This window comes from Pollachius pollachius, assembly GCF_949987615.1.
Source record: "Pollachius pollachius genome assembly, chromosome: 1".
NCBI classification, from domain to species: domain Eukaryota; kingdom Metazoa; phylum Chordata; class Actinopteri; order Gadiformes; family Gadidae; genus Pollachius; species Pollachius pollachius.
The window spans coordinates 30,292,846-30,308,904 of NC_136934.1; the positions used below are offsets into that span (position 1 = coordinate 30,292,846).

At 43.5% G+C, this 16,059-nt stretch overlaps 2 protein-coding genes across 2 annotated transcripts in view; one reads left to right on the forward strand and one right to left on the reverse strand.

Annotated features, from left to right (window-relative positions):
* adam22 (ADAM metallopeptidase domain 22) overlaps nt 1–16,059 on the reverse strand; it is a 52,752-nt gene that overhangs the window by 10,271 nt on the left and 26,422 nt on the right. Inside the window, exons 7-23 of the mRNA XM_079736566.1 lie at nt 10,995–11,061; nt 10,622–10,698; nt 9,806–9,880; nt 9,202–9,273; nt 7,818–7,984; nt 7,617–7,701; nt 7,353–7,443; nt 6,909–6,960; nt 3,649–3,748; nt 3,277–3,348; nt 2,586–2,678; nt 2,388–2,468; nt 1,539–1,589; nt 1,359–1,422; nt 1,157–1,262; nt 896–1,015; nt 567–735 (exon numbers count right to left, since the gene is read on the reverse strand). Coding sequence (XP_079592692.1) covers nt 567–735; nt 896–1,015; nt 1,157–1,262; nt 1,359–1,422; nt 1,539–1,589; nt 2,388–2,468; nt 2,586–2,678; nt 3,277–3,348; nt 3,649–3,748; nt 6,909–6,960; nt 7,353–7,443; nt 7,617–7,701; nt 7,818–7,984; nt 9,202–9,273; nt 9,806–9,880; nt 10,622–10,698; nt 10,995–11,061 — 1,542 coding nt within the window. The remainder of the gene's footprint in view (nt 1–566; nt 736–895; nt 1,016–1,156; nt 1,263–1,358; nt 1,423–1,538; nt 1,590–2,387; nt 2,469–2,585; nt 2,679–3,276; nt 3,349–3,648; nt 3,749–6,908; nt 6,961–7,352; nt 7,444–7,616; nt 7,702–7,817; nt 7,985–9,201; nt 9,274–9,805; nt 9,881–10,621; nt 10,699–10,994; nt 11,062–16,059) is intronic.
* Nucleotides 11,218–14,967, forward strand: cldn12 (claudin 12). Its single transcript, XM_079736577.1, has 3 exons — nt 11,218–11,332; nt 12,503–12,758; nt 13,384–14,967. Exons 2-3 carry the CDS (start codon nt 12,540–12,542, stop codon nt 14,218–14,220), a joined length of 1,056 nt encoding a protein of 351 aa, XP_079592703.1. The 5' UTR covers nt 11,218–11,332; nt 12,503–12,539; the 3' UTR covers nt 14,221–14,967.

Genomic DNA, 16,059 nt, shown 5'->3' on the forward strand with positions numbered 1-16,059 from the left:
AATACGGCATCCACTGCAAAAACCTCCTCCTCACCTACAAAGCTTCTCAACAACCTAGCCCCCACTTACCTCTGCGACGTCTTTCATGACTCCCTCCCGCTCCCTCCGCTCAACCTCTGCTGGACTACTAACCATCCCCACATCACGCCCCACCCAGTACCATGGGTGCCCGATCCTTCAGCTGCTCAGCACCCAGGCTTTGGAATTCCCTTCCCCCACACATGAGACAGTCAGACACCATCACAACATTCAAGTCACAACTCAAAACTCACTTGTTCAAACTGGCATACACCTTTTAACTAGACACTATGCACTTCACTTATTTTTATGACAATATCTTTATTTATTTATTTTCTAAGATTTTATACTCATACTTTGTAAGGTGAACTTGGGTGACTTGAAAGGCGCCTTTAAATTAAATGTATTATTATTATTTGGGAAATATATTCTCCCAATGTTTCCAAAGTCTCCGCTGGCTCCACACAGAGGTGGGGGTATGCATGCGGTGTGTGTTTGTTGGGGTCCCGGCATCAGTGGCGTGGTCCTCGTATGAAGGGTGTGTTTACCCCGTGTCCCGAGCAGATGATTTTGTCCGTGGTGCCGGGGCAGGTGCTGAAATTGAACTGCTGGAGGGGGAGACACTTGTGGTTGAAGCAGATGCTGTCTGTGCCGCACGCCGTCCCGTCCTCCACATAGCCCAGGTCTGTGTCTCCATCGATCACCACGTGGCCCCCGCTGCCCCAGACAACACAGCTCAGTCAGTCTCACAGGGGGGCGGAGAGTCATATGCCCGTGTCATTCACAGCGTCTCTCCCCACGATGAGGGGTGTGTGTGTGTGTGTGTGTGTGCGTGTGCGTGTGCGTGTGCGTGTGTGTGTGTGTGTGTGTGTGTTACCTGCAGTCCAGAGATGCGCTGTGCTGGGCCACGGAGAAGGACGTCAGACCCCCATGCAGCTCTCCCAGTCGCGGGGATGGGGAGATGTTGGAGCACAGCAGATATCCACAATGTACGTCTCTGGAACACAGATGAACGAAATGTCAGGCTACGTCAAGAAGTCAAGATCATGGATGATGATGATGATGATGATGATGAGGAGAACGAATTGGAAGTTGACGATGGTGGAGGCAGTGGAGGACGTGGTTGTGGTGGACTCACTGTTTGTTACACTGGATCCAGGTGTCCTTGTCCTTCCCACAGTTGCCCTTCTCTGTGCCCTCAATGTTGAGCTTCTCGTAGCAGAACTTGTCGGCAGCCATGGCCTCTGAAGACGGAGCAGAGGAGCACATGGTACATGGTCAACGTCTGGACGGGGGTTTACTTTGATAAGGTTGAATGAGATCCAGAAGATGTTACTTACTCTCTCCCCAGATGTACTTGCACTGTCTGTCTTTGGTTTTGCAGCGTCCGTTGAAGCATCGACCCTGTGACCAAACAGACATTGAATGCCAGGTGGCAGAAGTCATACTCTGTGGTAATTAACGTTATTTAAACTGCAACAAGGGAACACCTGTTGGTAACCATTGTTGAAAGCACTGACCTGGTCTTTTTCACAGGTGTAGCCATCCATCTTGTGGACATTGGGCGGACACTAAAGTAAACACAGAGACATCTGCTTTAGAGGAAAGGAGAGACCCAGGTAATACCCACCCTTTTAACAGAGAACTTATCGAAGCGCAAACACAGGTGTGGCCCATAACACAAGTGAAGACATCGAGCATGGACCACTGGACCATGGACCAATGGACCATGTGGTGCATAAAGGAGCAGACCAATCGTTGATTTTGTGGCGCCTGGGTTTGGTCTACAAAGAGCTCTGTGAAAAAGGTCAAAGGGTCTCTGACTGTAAGAGATGTACGGTGTTTCTCAGTAACAAGTAGGCCAAGTTCAGACTTTGGTGCTTGGTAGTTCAGACTTTGGTACTTGGTAGTTCAGACTTTGGTACTTGGTAGTTGGGACTTGGGTACTTGGTAGTTGGGACTTGGGTACTTAGTAGTTGGGACTTGGGTACTTACTTGGTAGTTGGGACTTGGGTACTTGGTAGTTGGGACTTGGCAAGGTGGAGTCAGGAGGACGCAGTAACAGCAATCAGTTGTGGGTTTTCTCCACTGATATTGCTTTTGTTAAGTTTTTGTTAAGAAATACATTCCGGGATACTTGGCTGTCTTAACTCCTAAAAAGTGACCTCCTGATGCATTCTCTGGGCAGAGTAAGCAGCCAGCAGGGCATTAGGTGAGTACTAGTTCTAGGTTCTAGGCTCCATGCTCTTTGTTCCATCTTGGATGGAACAAAAGTCTGCGACTTATGTTGACTTGTCTGAGGTACAGACAAGAACGCTGATGGAGAAATGGCTTCAGTGTACTCTTTGTGTGCATACGGTCATACCCACCTGGCTGGAGTTACCCGTGCAATTCTCTGGGATGTCACAGTTGTTCACTGCCTCTCTGCATACCACACCCATGAACTCCATCTACGGTGGACATCGTCGACAGAAGACAGAAGAGTATGTTAAACAAAGGAGGGAGAGGGAGAGAACAGGGTCATGTATAATACCTCCTCCTCCCCCTGCTACTCGTGTGAAGCCCACCTGGCAGCTGCTGCAGCACAGCCCATTACTGCACTTGGAGCCCTGAGTCAGGGTGCACCTGTTGCAACAGTTCTCCCCTTCCTTGGCACACTCCTGGATTAAAAAGACAGGACACAGTACTTCAAACAGTGTTGGTCCTTTATTATTAGAACGTCTACTTGAGTTAAGGTAAAGTCTGAGTTTCCCTGTAGTCCACAGCGGTGTTTTTCAACCTGTGCTACGCATACAACTGGTGGTAAGTGAGAGTACTGCAGGTGGTTTGTGGGATTATATTCTTGAAATACACATTCACAAGAATATATAAAATATATAATAATATATTGTAAATATTGTTTTTAAAACAAGGTATCATGGCTTGTTAGTATTTCAAAAAAAGTGTCACTTTGTTTCATCATATGTTTCCCATTGTAATGTTGACCCTTGATGTTTCGTATTTCTTTGTGTTTGCTAAACATACACAATGGGAGCAGGTCACCTTTTCTTTCCAGGTCCGGTTGCAGTAATAACGTGTACAAACGATGCGCTGGCACTCTTTGCTCAGCCACTGCATGTGTATTTATTAATTTAACCGTTTGCATATGAGGTGGTCCGCGGAAGGTCGTGATGACAACTTAGTGTCACACCTGAAGTAAAAGACTGGTCGAAGGCTGTATCATCTCATGGGTAGCATAGCTAGCTGCTCTCTACTCACCACTGGGCTTCCACAGTCACACTCCTCCCCTGGTTCCACAAAGCCATTACCGCATTCTGGAGGGTCCAGGAGCTGGGAGGGGAAGTGCCACGTTAGCAATCAATTAACTAACTCACACATGGTGGATAGGATTAAGTGTGTTTGTGTGTGTCTCTGTGTGTGTGCCTTGTGTGTGGATGCGTTTGTATGAGCCTCGGTGCACCCCTGCATTTGAGTGTGCCTCCGTTTGTGCCTACGTTTTTGTGTACCTGGATGCGTGTGTGTGTTTGTGTGTGCCTCGGTGTGTACATGCGTTTGCGTATGCCTGTGTGTGTTTGTGTGTGCCTGGGTGTGCACGTGCATTTATATATGCCTGTGTGCGTGTGTAAAAACCTTCAGGGGCTTGTTGAAGAGACAGGCTCCTCCCCCACTGTTAAGGAAGTTGTGGAACTCCTCCACGTTGCACTCAGAGAACTTCTTCGGGAGGTAGAAGCTATCCAACACAACCACAGAGCAGTTATATGAGGTTCCACTGTAACACCACATCCACATCATTATCTCCACCCTCATGATAATGTGGATAATTTGGCCAACCCTAAGTCAAAATCAACCACGCGTGGACACTGTTCCTGTGTAAAAACATTGTGAAACTGATATTTTAAGAATGAATAGCAGTCAGTGTTAAGTATCACAAAACAAATCACATCATCTTAACTGTTCCTAAAAAAGTCACAATACAAAGACAATACAAAGACAAAACAAAGACAAAACAGTAACTTCTTTGTAATTTTTTCATTTCCGGTTTTTCAAACCATACTCACAGTTAGGATGAGCTCCTATAAGAACAAGACAGAAGTGTAATGCTACTGTGTTTGTATGTGTGTGTCTGTGTGTTTGTGTGAGTGTGTGTGTGAGTGTGTGTGTGAGTGTGTGTGTGTGTGTGTGTGTGTGCGTGTGTGTGCGTGTGTGTGTGTGTGTTCTTGAGAGCGAGGAGAGTCTTTGCATTGCTAAATGCAACATGAAATGAAAAATTCATTATTTTCATTGCATCCCCTCAGAATGTTGCGAATGTAATGGATGAACCGTTATTGCATTCCTTAGTCTATCCTTTCAAATGCTGTTCACTTTTCCTGCCCGGACCTCACAGTGGATGAGAAGCCTGAGCAGGAAGGCAAGCAGCAGCTGGAGCCCTACAGAGAGCCCCATGAGGGGAAGTCTCTTCCAATGAAACATATTGCATTTGATCTGAATGCTATACGTGGTTTCTATCCTAAAGCCTCATGTTCCAGCATCAGCGCTACGATCCCACAGTAGATGAGTTCTGCCTCTCTATCCATGGCTGGACGGCGGACCGGAAGCAGCTCAGTGTCGCAGGGAGAGACACAATGCAATAACACGCAGGCTTTCTCGCCACACTGCCAGAGAGGGTGAGCAGCCTGGCTTCTTCCATCTTTTTTAGTGAGTATGATTCAAGAACAATGCGATGTGGCTGAGTGACGATGGCAGGCCATGTTACCTTTGGGGGGAGTGCACTGCAATATTTTGCAAGGATGTCCAGGAACATTTTAGAATGTAATTTGAGGTCAATAGGACATAAATCTGGTGTTGTAGGTTCAACCTTCCCAAAACCTTGTAATGATAATACCACCCCCCACCCCATCCCGCCTCTCTATTTTATAGCAAGATTGAATCATTTGTTTAATAAAATAAGAGGCAATGTGTGGGCAAATGGTAAAGTGGGCACAAGAATAGTAATTATGTAGGTTCACATTATCATCATCAGTACAGTCGCCATCAGAATAGAACAACACACCAGCCTTCTTCAAATATATATTTTAAAGGGTAAAGACATGCTTTTGTAAGGTTTGTTGCAGTATAAATGTTAACTTTATTAGATTTATTATTCTATTTTAATATTATTTAATAAAAGTCCCAATATTATTGCCCTTTAAAATGTATATTTATATGATTTTCCAGTGAAGCCCAATATTTTCCAATGAAAAAAATGAAAATTCTCACAACATTAAATCAAAGCAAAGTAGGAATAAAGTAATGTCATAAAAGAAAACCCATAAACCATGGAAAGAGAACCTCAACATCTTGACTCAATTCATTCATTCCTGCTCCTGTGGTATTGATTGTTTGGGGGTACCATCTGCCAAATTAGAGCAGGCTTAGTTGGGCAGATATATTTAAGATCTATGTCCATTATAAGCCAATATACACATACATGCTTGCAAGCTAGGAAAAACAGAGAGACACACACAAACACGCACACTTAAGCACACAATCTTTCTGAATGTAAACCCTGTGAAAGAAATCTGTGGATAGTTTAGTTGATTATACATGCACTCGCTCATAAAAAAATAATAAATAAAAGACCACCAATTGGCATGATTGAGATGAGATTTTCTTGTTGAATACAAGTGTCTGAAATACCATTGACCTAATTCCTAATAATATCCTTATTAAGGCCATGCCCATTTTTGGAAAAAAGAGTCATCGTAACTATGGTAACCAAATAGTACATGGAGTCGGAACTGTGAAGGATATAGAGACAATAGATGTGTCTAAGATGAGAATGACATTGCAGACTGTATCTTGTTGTTGATCAAGTGGCTAAACACACCAAAACTAAACAAAATATACTTAAAAAATATGTAGAAAAATTGATCATGAAAAATACAACCAGAATTTAAAAGGGCCAATCAGACTGTATTTGTTCATATCAATTGAATTGGAGATGATTCTAAGGGCGGGACATTGGGCCACAGAGGCTGTAATGGTATTGGATGAGGAGGGAAGAGTTGTGATGATTGACAACCCTTCTGCGGCAGCCAGTTGGTTGATAGAGCATGAGCAGCATTCTAGCCAAGCTTCTGCTCACCTGCTGTCCCATTTGGGATTCAGGGACACAGGGGAGGTATTTAAGAAGAAACGTAAACAGACACTCTCTTAGAGCCCAGTCACACAGAGACTGAGGACATCACACAAGTAATACCATCCTGATGCACACACTAGCACTTGTGTTTTGCACCATGACAGAAAAACATAAAATTAGTTATTAGTTATTACTTCCTGAAAAAACCCTAATAGCATTCAACACTACTGTACCAACACAATATAAGCAAGAGTCAAGTGACATCTAGTGGTAACATTCTTAGTGACTGAAATAAGGGTCCTGGACATGTGGTTTAAAACCAGACTCTACTGACATCTACTGGTGACTGAAACAAAGTAAATACTCCAAATTATCAGAGATCTGTGACGATATAGATTGAGAACCATAATTATTTGAATATTGACTGGGAATCATTAAAAAATAAATTATGTAATATATATTCATAGGGTTATACTATCTTCATTCTAGGAACATTCTTGATCAAAATATAACTAAATATATGTTACAGATGCCACCTGCATAGAAATTACTGGTCTTCACCAGTCACTGTCAATCAAAGTGTTTTGGCCAGCAAGAACACATGTACGATGTGGACCCCTGTCCTACCGTAGAACCACCTTCAACCATTATGTAAGGGATTCATTAAGGAAACACTGATGATTATTGCACCAAGGATGAATGGTGAACTTGGAGATGGTTCATAAAGATACATTTGGATTGAACATAGGAGAGGAGTTCAGAAGAAGCTTACCCAACATCATCCATGATGCAGCCTGACCAGCGGTCTTCACATTTACACTCGCCTGCAAAGTACACATACACACACACAGAGACACAGAAGCACACCCACATACACACACATGTGAAGACCCCCCCCACAAACATACACACACACAGAGACACAGAAGCACACACACACATACACACACACGTGAAGACCCCCCCCACAAACATACACACACACACACAGACGCACACACACACACACACAAACACACACACATACCCCCCCGCGCACACACACACACACACACACACACACACACACACACACACACACACAGAGACACACACAAGCACATGCGCATGGACACACACACACACACACAAAAAATAAATATTTTCATGAGCAATGTTGGCTGTAAAGGAGTGTGTATGTGGGAGGGGCCAGACAGATGAATCAATATTTAGCTACCGTTCAGAATCCTCTTCTTGTCAGAGAAGATTCCAATGTTCTGTCCCAGAGACTGGGCGAGGGTGATAGACATCTCGTCTGTTTTCCCATACTAAAGAAAGAAGGAGGGAGAAGGGTAGAGATAAAGCAAAGCTGTGTATTTTTGCCTTCACATAACCTCAAACATCACCACATCAGTGCAGTACAGTCAGTTTGGATGCCTGTGTGCATATCTTTCCCATGAGAATAAACAATGTAATCATTCTTGTGGGACGCTGGGCTCACCTCATTAACACCGCCTCCTTTAGTAAGGGAGCAAACTCCGCCCATATATGAAGCTCCACCCCAGCTGCTATGGAAACGGTTCCCACTGAAACAGAACAACAGCTTTGCTTTTAGTCCTCATGTGATCCTTGATGCACCGTTTGAATCCTGTGTCTTCCCCAACAGTTTCATAAGCTCATTAGTGTGATTAGTAATACTCACGAGAAAAGGTGCACCGAGTCACACTTCTCTTTGATGAAGTCTCGGCGGTACTTCATGAACTCCTTGAGGGTCACCATGGGGTCGTCGTCGATGTTGAACCGGTTGTCAGCGGCCCATGTTTCCATGGCAACCAGTACTATGCGTGTGTTGAGCTGTTCCTTGAAGAGCTGGAAGAGGACCAATTTAGACAGTTTATCAGCAAACAAAACGACTGTGTGTTAAAAACAAAATGTTCAACACAGTCCCTGTCTTACAGAGCTAGCGTCAACAGTACAGATGTATTATCATATACATTATTTCAATCTTATATACGTACATATCCTCAAGGTCCTCTAGGTAAGGTTTAAGATCTATCTTTTAAAAAAAGCCCTTCTTCACCTATTAGTGAAATAGTCAATCACAGGTGGGTGAAATGCAACGCTTTTCAATGGTAGACAAACATGAGTGAGGGGATGTATTTTTGGGTTGCTTAGTTTCAAGATATTGCTCTCTTCAGCTCTTTTCTGCTCCCTCTCTTTACAACTCTTGAATCTTCCCAACAGCAGCTGGAAGCACATCTTGATAACACTTGTATTACAACAACTTGTCATCCCTATAAAAGGCCAGTAGAACATTGAGGAAGGCCAGACAGAGTCAGAACCGACGCTATGAGCTCAGAGGCACACTCAAAGATTGGGTTTGATTTAATAGGATCAAAATCAATCAGGCTTCCCGGCCAGACAAACAGGAGAGGAAAGGGCAGCAGACACTTCTCTCTGGGTAGGCTGAAACCAAGAGTCTCCAGACACACCAGAGAGGCTAAACCAGCACTCTTCTGTCTGCTCTTGCTAAAGGCATGACAAGAATACTTGAATACTTGCACACACATTTAACCATGCTGATCCTTCAATATATTATCTTTAATGTAAAATATAGATAATAGAAAAGATCTGTAATAAATAGAGGAAACTGAGGTAATGTATGAATATATTTTTTTCATGTGTAGGCTTTATCTTAACAGGCTGGGTAACATGGGGAGCCGAGGCAGGTCTGTATTTCTGTATCACAATCAATGGAGCTCATTCACATGACCCCCTGCTTGTTTCAATATCATCGCCTGATTTTCAAGGACAATATATGTATAACCTCAACTTTCACAGGCAATCCTCTTTCTCCTTATCAGGTTTCAGCCGCCCCGCAGACAGAGCACCGCACAACAGATAATGTCAGTATGACAATAATTAGCATTGTGTTTGTTTTGCCGTGGTATCTGTGGAGCTAGGGCCAGTAAGCTATGGGGGTGTAATGATAAGTCCTCCACATATACAGTGTACATCCTGTACATTAAGTGAGGGCTGAGTGCTTGTGGTAGGCTTTCCAAGAACCCGGATCGATGAAATCTTACCATGTCAGCCATGTTGACCACTGACTTTGCATAGTTATTTGTCTGTCCAACAGAAAGACGATGCTTCTTATACTGAAAGGAGAAAGAGTACACGTTATTATACAACATATACAATAAAAAGCCTTCTCATATATATGATCCCTTAGAACAGGCCTTTTAGAATGTGGTCACCAAGTCACACACTAAAAAGACACTTTAGTGTCATAGAGACATTGCTTCCGGTAATGGATGACAAACGTTTTTTTACCATGGGTACTAATTAAGTTATCCTAGTATGTATAAAGTCTGTGCTGTTTTGAAATAATAGATTGCAACTGTACAATCAAATTACCAATATCGTCGTTGAACCAAATACCAAAAGCCTACAGATAGCCTGATAGAGGCATTAAAGTATTTTAACCTTCTGTTAACATTTCAAGAATGTTTCATTAACCACGTAACACATGGCACACATCATACTGAGTCCCTTGACCATGGAATCATCCATATAAGAGGAGACTACTGTATTGATGATGTCATATGTACATAACTTACAGCTGAAAAACACGGAAATACCATTGTATCTTTCTGTACATGATAGCAGAATATGAACAAGAATACTTACCATGAGATGGTCATTAATCACCATCAACTCAATGTATTTGGTCTCCTCTTCCACACTGCGCTGCTCACGAGGGGCCTAGAAGCACACAGACCAGTCCATGAGCTTAAAGACACATCATGAATAACACATGAAGGAAGACAGATTCCCTTGCGGATATTGCAGATGACAGTAAAAATATCTTCAAATGACACATTTGTGCCTAAAATGACACAGACCAACCTTATAGACAGGGGATTAGAAAGTAGATTCACAGAACCGAAGTGTCCTAATGCTATCCTGTATCCTGGCCATGTCCCTTAGAACCAAAGTCTCCTAACGCTATGTCCCTTAGAACCAAAGTGTCCTAACGCTATGTCCTTTAGAACCAAAGTCTCCTAACGCTATGTCCTTTAGAACCAAAGTCTCCTAACGCTATGTCCCTTAGATTCTAAGGGACATTAGAATCGTTAGGACACTTTGGTTCTAAGGCTTAGAACCAAAGTGTCGTTAGCCTTCACTCAAGTTGTCGATATTTGATGTCCCTCCCTATGCAAGGGGAACACTGGAAGTGTTTCTGTGGGAGGTGGCAGAGGTGAAGCTAGCCTCTGTGGTTTTTAGAGCACTCAATTAACAGTGCGCATAAAGGCGGGAAAGAGAATAATTAACTTTGAGGCAAATAGCATGCACACCATAATTATACTTCATCCTTATCTTCCCTGTCTCTCTTTATCCAACACACACCCACACACACACTCATACAGGAATGCACTCACTCACACTCACACACACACACACACACACACACACACACACACACACACACACTTGGTGCTATACCTGTCTCTTCTTTCTTCTTTGTCCAGTCCTGGACCCTGGAAACGGAGGACTGGGAAAGGGGGGCTCTGGAAGATCACCTAGAAAACAATTCAATCTTTGATATATTTTAATGTGTAATAATCTGCTGACCTTTATTATTTTCTATTTTATTTTATTTGGATGTTTATAGTTATTTTCCACAATATATTTATTAGTAGGCCTAGGTATTATTAATTTGGTTTGGTTAATTAATAGTATTGTTTTTATAAATCAAAACACCTTGCTTATTGAGCATCCTATTGGGGAGGGTTCACTGACTAATGGCAAAACTCGCTGTGGTTAAAGCTATGTCCTAATGCATTAGGTAACGTATACTTAATGTTTCCCATCTCACCATTGAGGAGATCAACCAGTCCCTCCTGTCCAGCAGATTTGTAGATCAAGTGGATTTGTACATCTCCCTTAAAAGAAACATAAATATGTAGAAGCAACCATTCATTAATAATGTACAGTCGTACATGTAGAAAAAATAATTATCCTAATCACATTTTACTAACAAAAATATGTTAAACGCCCCTGCGCCTGCGCACATGGCAGGCTAGTGCTCCACAGTCCACATCCCGTGTGTCGCTGCGGGCTATGGAGGCTTCGTTCGTTTCTTAGCTCATGAAAAAACGAGCAAAAATGAATCCAGGTTGTTCCTAAAGTAATTTGAATCGTTGAAAGGCAAAGGTAATGTATATTCCAAGTATTTGTGTGACTTGTGTGGTGATCACTCGGTCAGGGCGTCAGTGTATTAACTGGAGTTCGCACATCATCAGGTTGGGCTACTCAGCGTTAGCATTAGCATGTTGTAACACAACAGCCCGACCTGAGACTTCAACAAGATCAGTATGTTGGGTGAATAAAGCATTTGGATCGCAGAGGCTTTGGTAATGATCGATTGCTAATCTCAGGAAATTAGGAGACCCGACATTACGTCTGCTCTGTTGCTGTGCGGAAAGGAAGGGTCTGAACATGATCAGAATCAGTTACTTTTATTACATCTTATTGTACATAAAAGTAAAATTATTAGGCTTCGCTCCTCAACAGCCACATAGCAGCAACAATACAAGATAGAGTAAATAAAGTAATAAAGTAGTATAAAGTACAAATTAAAACATGTAAAAAAAAATAGGTAGAAGCATAGATCACAATAATAAATAATAATAAAGTAAGTAATAATAAGAGAAACTAAGACAGTGGTAATAAGATAATAAGTACTGAGGTGTAGTGTAAAGTTAAAACGTATACACACTCAAACCCAGAGTTACTGGATCGATGTACATGGTTGACAGGAGCGACACTGTCTCCACTGTGGTAATGGCCGAAGATTTCACCCCTTCGGGTTGGTAAATCAATAGTATTGTTTGTGTGTGCAGCGTAATGTACTTTAGTTTAGACCATTGAGTTGTGTCATGGCCATACATAGTGGTTCTTTCTCCTGGATCCCCCATAAAGGGAGAGCATTGTTTCCGTGGGAGAGTAGATAGTAGGTCAACTATGCTTCAGTGACCATACTGATAGGGGTGCTGCCCATAGCCAGGTCAGTGTGGCCGAGTTGGCCAACTTCAGTTAATGAGAGCATTTCAAGAAACCTGGTAGGTGTCGTATGGGAAGGTTGATTGACTGTTTACTAATTTACTTGAAAAATTACTTTAGAAAATCATTTTTATTTAGCTGTAATGTTTAATCTGCTCCCCTTTTTGGAATGTGAATATTGGTTTGAAAATGTTTCTCACACATTTTCTATTTCAGAAGGATATTTCTTTGGATTCGTAATCTGTCGTATTTCGCGCCGGTGTTCTCTTGTTGTAACTATAATTTCTCTCCTTGTGCCTCTCTCCTCCACATGAACAACAGTGATTTGCGGTGTCCTAGTCGCCTGTCTGAGTTGACCATGTCGTGCCGGGACATCCATGCCACTAATGCCTTCTCCTTCATCCTGGCCTTGGTGTCAGTGGTTGGGATGGCCATCGCGGCCCTAATCCCTCAGTGGCGCGTCACCAGGCTTGTCACCTTCAACCGCAATGCCAAGAATGTCAGTGTGTACGACGGACTGTGGGCCAAGTGTGTGAAGCAGGACGGCTACTCGGGCTGTTACTTCTATGACTCAGAGGTATGGAGAAACACTTCCCTTAAAACCTCAAATCTCAAAGCTGTGTATTGGTTAACAAGTCCTTTCCGCATGCTTGGTTCGATCCTCAATATCTCCCAACGACCTGAAGCATTCTTGACCAAGATACAGAACCCCTACCTGCTCCTCAATAACATGTATCCGAATTCCATGTTCACTCCCTTTGGACTGACTGGCTGCTAGTTGTCATTTAAATATAGGACATTGAGCAGACGATTTTATCCAAAGCGACTTACATAAGTACATTTGTCAAAAGAAGGTGAAACAATATACCACTGTCGTTACAGTAAGGATGTTCATAGAACCAAGTGCAAATCACTTACAATCGCTAGGTTAACCCATTCCCTGTATACAGCAAAGATAGCTTGGATAACATGCTATACAACTAAGTACTATAACTAAGTACAACATACAATAAGTGCGTACATTAAGTGCCAGGACGTACAACATACAATAAGTAGGAGGGGTGGGACAGGGTGGCTATGCAGAGTCTTGGTGAACTCTGAACAGGTGAGTCTTCTGCAGTAGCTGGTGAGCGACTCTGCAATCCTGATATGGGCACAGTGGTCCAGACAGTACTGAGCGGTGTGCCCTGTGTGTTTTCCAGTGGTACTCTAAGGTGGACCAGCTGGACCTGAGGCTCCTGCAGTTCGGCCTGCCCATGGGCCTGCTGTTCGGCACCATGGCCCTGCTGCTGAGCATGGGCGGGCTGTGCAAGACCTGCTGCTGCTCGGACAAGCCGGAGCCGGACATCAAGACGGCCCGCTGCCTGGTCAACAGCCCCGGCTGCCACCTGGTGGCTGGGATGTTCCTCTTCCTGGGCGGAGCTGTCGCCATGGCGCCCTCGGTGTGGTTCCTGTTCCGCACCAAGGAGATGAACCGGCGCTACGAGAACATCTTCACCGACGGCTTTGCGGTGTACGTTGCCATCGGCTGCTCTGGAGGACTGATGCTGGCCTCCCTGATGATGTTCATGTGGTACTGTATGTGTAAGAAGCTGCCCTCGCCCTTCTGGCTGCCGCTGCCGTCGGTGCCCAACTCCCTCTCGATTCAGGCCCTCACCGCAAACGGCTACCCCCCCTCGCCCATCTACGGCCCCCAGGCATTCCCCCCTCACACCTACATGCCTGCCGTCATGGATGGCCAGCCGTACGTACCAGGGTCGCAGGGTTACACGCAGGGGGTGGCGGTCCCTGGCCCTGTCCCGCCCCAGGTCTACATGTCCCAGATGTCTGCCCAAGACGCTTATGGGTCAGAGGTGGGCGGCGCCCAGGCCTACAGCTACGCCCCCGCACAGAGCTACGCGGCGTCTCAGAGCTACGCCCCCTCCCAGGGCTACGCCCCCTCTCAGGGTTACGCCCCCTCCAGCCACGCAGGCCAGCGATACTCCTCACGCTCCAGGATGTCCGCCATAGAGATTGACATTCCTGTTCTGTCTCACTAAAAAAGAAACATTGAAGAAGACATGCTGCCACTCCAATTGTATATAGAAATTCAATGTTGATGCATTATGGATGGGAGCTGAAGAGCTGTGTAAAAGCTTCCACCAAGTGATGAAGGTCATTGTGTCCCCGGGACGGAGCCCGGTCTCAGGCTGGGGTACCATTTGAAGGTGAATTCCCAGCTGGGGTCTTGTACAGGTTAGGGTTGTAGGTTCACTAGCTCTAACAGTGGCCTTTTCTTTTACTTTTGTAAAACTTTTTATGATGTTTATACACTAACTGTCATTTTGTACTTTCTATTGTGTCCTGTAGCACTACTGTAACTTTTTCCTCCTTAAAATGGCCAAGTGAAGAACCACTTTCCTGAGTGACTTTTGAAGGATGACCTGCTAAAGATCATACCATTGTCTTGATCATGTCTAAAATAACATTTTAGTTTTACTCACAATTTACTAAAGATGCGGCTGTGGATGGGATGGATCACTATATGTTGTTGACTATGTGGAGTTATAGTTTTCTGTCTAGTATAACATAGCAAAGAATGCACAAACCAACCCTAAAGTGGTGCCTTATGTTTGGATCCCTGTGTAAGTGTTGTATCAGTTACATGTCAATATTGTTTACTATTAATGCCATTACGGCGGTCAAAAACACTAATAGAAAGCCATACCAGCAATTGGTGTATCTTTTTTTAACAAATCTGCTGTTCTTTCATACCGATAACTAATGTCTTGATCAATTAAAGTCAATTTAATTGTCTGAAGATTAATAACTTTTTTGACTGCGCCACACGATACTGAACTGTTGAGGGTGAATGAGTTCAGCTGGTCAGCTTCAACTTTACATTGATTCTGAAAGAGACAAAACTCTCTTCAAACCATTTGATTATGGGGAACGGGCCCCACTGCTTCTAACAGGTTGACACAAACACCTGGCACTAGACATTCAATCATCACCTGACGGTGATCTGATACAAAGCCATGTGTAGAGATCTGTTGATAGGTTTATTTTCATATTGCACTGACAAACAGTTTGGACAGTGAAGCCAACTCTTCTTTCTCAAGTGTAGTTTGCAGGCTTTGCGTGTCTTTCATAGCGGTAGCATTGAGAAAGGGTCTGCCAATTATTTGAGACAGCAGTAGGCGGTTTCAAATAATTAGCTGCAGAGATGTGGACTCGAGTCACATGACTTGGACTCGAGTCAGACTCGAGTCATGATTTTGATGACTGGTCCCATTGAAGCCGTCTGGCCAGCCTCTGACACTTAAGACATCGTAACTAAATCATTGTTCAACCATTTACCTTCGTTCAAAAAATATAAAAAATCAACACACTCGTATCTTCAATAATATCTAAACTGAATTTCGATATCATAGATGCTTTCTTCCGAATCACTTTAAGTTTCACATTGGCTTCGTTTCAGTTGGTCTCATTGATTTACGCTGACGCAGGAGGTGAGGACGTTCAGCAGTGTTGCCAGATTTGGCGTTTTTTACCGACCTATTGGCCTACGTTTTGAGGAGGTTCAGGCAGTGTTGCCAGATTGGGCGGTTTTCCCACCCTATTGGGCTACTTTTAACAACATAAGATTTCGGCGCATGCGCATATCATAACACATTTGAAGACAGAAACAATGAACATATTATTATATTATTATTATTATTATTATAAACTGTATTGATAAGAAATGACTACATTAGAGTGACATGTTGAAATTATGATCAATAGCCTAATAATGACATTATTAAGTAAGAATACATGGTGACTTGTTCAAGACTTGAAAAAGTTTGGGACTTGGACTTGGACTCGACTTCGCTTTGGTGTGACTTTGACTTGGACTC